Source organism: Fukomys damarensis, unplaced genomic scaffold (assembly GCF_012274545.1).
Source record: "Fukomys damarensis isolate Sample0158 unplaced genomic scaffold, DMR_v1.0_HiC HiC_scaffold_11, whole genome shotgun sequence".
Classification (NCBI taxonomy): Eukaryota; Metazoa; Chordata; class Mammalia; order Rodentia; family Bathyergidae; genus Fukomys; species Fukomys damarensis.
In genome coordinates this window covers 23,870,594-23,875,621 of record NW_022900923.1, presented here as the reverse complement: position 1 = coordinate 23,875,621, position 5,028 = coordinate 23,870,594, and the positions used below count along the sequence as shown (strand labels likewise).

At 51.2% G+C, this 5,028-nt stretch overlaps 1 protein-coding gene across 1 annotated transcript in view; it reads right to left on the bottom strand.

Annotated features, from left to right (window-relative positions):
* Cacna1e (calcium voltage-gated channel subunit alpha1 E) overlaps nt 1-5,028 on the bottom strand; it is a 397,594-nt gene that overhangs the window by 313,942 nt on the left and 78,624 nt on the right. Inside the window, exon 2 of the mRNA XM_010630288.1 lies at nt 3,484-3,750. Within this exon, the coding sequence (XP_010628590.1) occupies nt 3,484-3,750 (267 nt within the window). The remainder of the gene's footprint in view (nt 1-3,483; nt 3,751-5,028) is intronic.

Sequence of the window (5,028 nt, the reverse complement as noted above, 5' to 3'; positions counted from 1 at the left end):
TTTTTTTTTTTTTTTTTTTTTTGGTACCAGGGATTGAACTCAGGTCCTTGAACTTGCAAGGCAGGCAGTGGAACCACTGAGCTAAATCCCTGGCCCTAGACCCCCCACTATTAACCATTAGATACACCCACCCCAAATCAGAGGATCCTACAAGAAGTTAAATCATTCCTTTTACTCAACTCATCCTTTCAGACCAATACACATAGCACACAGGAAGGACACACTGTCCTAGTCCCACAACGACTTCCTATAGTCAACACCACTGTAAGTTTTACAAATTGTCATAGAGCACAAGCAATCAAAACCCTCAACCATGCTGAATGTAAATACATCAGTACCAAATACTAAAGCAAGTCTTGACATGTTTCCTGAATAACTTTCTTTTCTTTTTTAAAACTGGCCCAAACAAAGAGTAGAGAAGTACATCTTAAACTAGTCACCAGCACAGGGAATATATTACCCAAGTACACACACACTAATCACTTTAGTATCTTGTTACAAAGCAGATTCAGCCTCAACTGTCTAAAGTGGGGCCCAGGAGTCTGAATTCTTAGACACTCCTGAGAGCTGCAGCTTCTTGCTCTTTGAGATGTAAGAATCTAAACAAAAGACCTCACTTTGAACTAAGACCCCTCTCTTCAGATATACTAAAGTTCCCAAAGGACTCTTTTGGCGGGGTACTGGGGATTGAACTCAGGTCCTTCAGCTTGCGAGGCAGGCACCAGAACCACCACTGAACTAAATCCCCAGCCCAAGGACTCCTTTAATGATGGTAATGTTTATTGGGTAACTACTTAGTGCTCTAGCCATTTGATATATATTGACTTATTTCTGCCAGTAACTTATAATCATCTTCATTTCACAGATAAGGAAACTGAGTTACACAGTAATGGAGTAACTTTTCAAGGTCAGAGCTTTTGAAGGGAATAGGATTTGAACTCAGGTAGCCTAACTTCAAAGTTTTTGGGGTAACTACTACTTGCCCTGACTTCCAGTAAGAAAAAGCAAGATATTTCAGGAAGATGGATATTGCAAAAGCAAGGGCAGGGGAGACTAGGAACTCAGATGTGGATCTGGAGAAAACACAGAAGCGCAATGTTTCCGTAGTCATCACCAGAGGGAATATATCAGTCAATTACGTTGTACAGCTAGGAAAATAAACCAAACCATGTATTTTAAATTTTCCAACCAGGCTTCACTAAACACCTTAGCAGATGTTCTCTGAACACTTAAACAGCCTACACACTGTAGAACCACTGTAAAATTCCTAACTACAAGGGGAAAAGCCCACTGGGCCCTGGCTTGTAGCCAAGACACTGAGCATGATGCTGAAACTGACTCCCTGGAGCACCCCTCCTCTGACTCTTTGGTCCATTTGGGCCAGAGAGGAGGGAAGGGAGGAGTAAGACCCACAGCTGCACCTTGCGCTTCTATAGCGCGGTGGAAAGGCGGTGTCACCGCATGGTGTAGGAAACGTGCTTCATTTCCCAGCCAGGGAGCAGAGGGGGCCCAGCCGGAAGTACTCGAGTTGCTGAACCTCAGTGACTGGGGAACCCAGGGCCACCAGAGGAGTTTAGATGGTGCTGTCCAAGGTGCCAACCGTGTCAGCTGGCATACTCCACCACCCGCGGGTCTCTGAGCGGCTTTGTCTGTGTACCGCAAGGCACCTGTCTGAATAAACGTCCTCTAAGAGAGGGGCACGGCAAAGCGGTACCTCGTGGGGGGGAAAATTTAGAGAATTGTACAAGGTAGGTGAGGTAGGGGGACCAGCTGGAAATCATAGAGACCTGCCCCGAGGAGTTATTTGCAGCCGCAGCACGCAACACAATGAGATCTGTCCGCTTTGTGCAGCTTACCGGCAGCCCGGCAGCTGAGACTGCAGGGACAGGACCCCGCCCCCGCTTGAAGCCCCCACCTAGAAACGTTCAACTCTGGCACTGTAAGGGAGGATGAGAAAGGGAGGGGAGAGTGCAGGAAAGAGGTGAGAGGGAGAAGCCCTGTCAGGGGTGTTTGTGGGAGGATGTGAACAGAGGCAGAAAGAATATCTGCTTGGAGATACTCCTTCGTTTCTAATGAGGAGTGCTGCCTAGAAGCACCAGGCTCCAGCCAATCGCGGAGCTGCTGAAACAGAGAACTAGGGAGGAGAAACAAAGGCCAGAGATTGAAGTGGGGCTAGCAGAGAGATGCCGGGGTCCCAGGGAAACCAAGCCCCAGGCCTGGCCCATACTAGAGACCTCCTGCAGCTCCAACTATCTCACTGCTGCACACCTGGAGGGTGGGGGTAGGGAGGAGGGAGTACAGAAGGAAGCTACACATGCTTCTTTTGCAAGTGCGTCTTTCTCAAGAAACGTCCTTCCACAAGCACCAGAGTCCCCAAGCCCATTCCCACATTTAACACTATATCACTAGCTTATCTCCTACTAATCCCCTTCAGCACCCGCAATTACTAATGGCCTGCCAGGCATCAGAATTCTTAGTGAAGAACAAGGCACTGACATGCCTAATCAGCAGCCTGCATTTGCTCTGCTGGATTAAACTTGCAAAGACGTTCCTTCCATGCCTGTTCACCAGGACACCACCGTCATCAGAGTTGCCCCACCAGCTCCTAGTGAATAGCAATCCCTTTGGAACTAGAAACAGATTGTTTGCATACCTCTGGCTCTCAGCTCACAAACTAAGGCCCTACAGATTTGTCTGATCCCTGATACTTCAGAGAGCAACCAGCGGAGTTAAGAAACATAAGTACCCAACCCAGGACCAAGAAAAGGATGGGCCTGAATGAGCTGCTGGTCTTTGGCTGGGGAGAGAACTTCAACTTTGATGGTGGTGACAGAGATCACCTCCACTAACGCATACTCCACCTTCAGAGGAATTTAAACTTAGTCTCCAGCCAAAGACTTCTTTCATTTATTAATCTGTCTATTTGTATACATGGTTTCGGTTCAATGCTCTTGGGGCTTCTGAACTGATAAATCCCCACCCAGAGCCTCCACTTGCCTAGTGGCAGACTGCATGCAGGTGTCTCCCCAACTGGTAGAAATGGGGACAGAGGGATTGGCGTATAGGGTGGAAATGGGAAACTGATTATGAAATAAAGCCCTGAGATTAGGGGTTACCCAAGTCTATGAAGAGTGCAGCTTGTAGAAGGAGTGGGGGTTTGGGTGACTGGGATTCAGACAAAGCCTAGCCCAGAAAGGGGCAGACACTGCAATACCACACACCCAGGGATACTAGAGATTTCCACACATAGGAAAATTCAAAAGCCAGAAGTCTTACCTTGAAAAACACTAGTGCCCAAACAGGTCTTCAAGGCACCAAGCTTGCCCCTTAGATGTCACAGAGTACACCTAAGAGTGCACTTCAGCAAAGGGGCGAACTGGCACCCTGAAGGAGGGGTAGGAAATAAATTATATGCTAGGTTCCCCCCTCACCAGCAGAAAGGCAAAGGGGTAGAAGGGAGTTATGGTGGGCAAGAAAGGATATGGCCAATCGATGAGCTTCTTGGCGTATTTCCTGACAATGTTATCTTCTCCGAAGATGAACAGGGATCTGTTGACGGTGAAACAGTTCTGCCGGACGGGAATGGGGTTGTACAAAGCCATAGTCCGCGCCCGCTGCGCTTTCGACTGCTTGTAGGCGGCCGCCGGCCCCGAGGCCGGCACTGGGGTTCCTTGCCGGTTCCTGCTCTGGTCCGAGTCTCCATCTCCTGACCCTGGCCTGCCGACCACCGCCTCCCCGAAGCGAGCCATCCTGAAGTTTAAACAGACAGAAGACACACAAAGGTGATCGCCGAACACCCGCACACAGCAACAAGCAGAGAGACACACGGAGACTCAGAGCCGCATCTAGACTGGCGCAGGGACCACCGCCTCTGGGGAGCCCGCAAGCTCTTGGGAGAGGCGGCAGCAAGCAGCCCCGCCGCTCAGAACTGTTGAACCTAAATACAACCTCCGCGAAGCTCCATTCCTCAAGAAGGAAAAAAGGTGGGGAAGGGCTTGGGGTTGCTCAGTTTCTGAAGGCAATTTTCCCCCTCAAAATGCCAGTGTGTGATGGTGGTGAGGGACCGGAGAGGAGACGAATGGAGTAGGCTGCTCTTCAAACATAGCTCCTCTTCTGGCAGACGCACCACCTAGTTCAGGGAGAGAGGCAGGCACAGCCCTCTAGGTAACAGTTTGGTGATTTATTGGTTGGGGGAGGGGGAGGGGAGGGGAAGATGAAAACAAAAGAACTTTGAAAAAAAAGAAAGAAGACGAGGACCCGTTACGATGACGTGCTTTATAACGCCAGGTCCTATAAGTCCATCTAAGAAATTCCACAGCCAAGACTTGGGTCTTTAAATCTGCCAGCGCAGATGCATCCAAAGGTTGGAGAGAGAGGGAGGGAGGGGGGAGAGCAGTACTGAGGTTCCTGCGTAAACCGCAACGCCCAAAATATCAAAATAAGAAGTCGATCCAGTCAGAAAGGGACAAATGACTTCACAGCTCCAGCGTTTGGCGTAGAAGTTGAGCAGCATCCAGAGAACAGCGAAGCCCGAGTGCCAGCATCCGCCCGGAGCGCTGGCCGCCGCCGCCTCTCCAGATCAGCATGCAACAGCGATCCGCGGCTGCGCCGGGAGAGGGCGGGAGCGCGAGAGGGCGGGCGCTGGGGCGAGGGAGGAACAGGTTGCAGCCAGCCTAGCTGTGGCCCCGGCACGCGACTTGTCCAGGGACCGAACTTCTTCACTAAGGAAGAGGTCTTCCCCTTCTACTCAGCCGCACCAAGCAGAGAAGACGGGGAAGGAGCGTGCGGAGGAGCGCAGAGCGAGCACCAGCCCAGCGCAGAGGCTCAGCAAGGGGGCACTCGAGCGCTGGAGACGCGGGGGAGGGGCGGGATGCAGCCCGGGGCCGGAGGGTCCTGGGCCGGAAGCTCGTTTGCCTTGTCTGCCCTAAGAGTGCCAGGACACTTCTGCAAAGGTCCAAGGAAGGATCACCTTTTCTCCAGTAGTGAGAGGCAGGCGCAGCGGCGTGGCAGTCTCCGCAAGACAGCGGG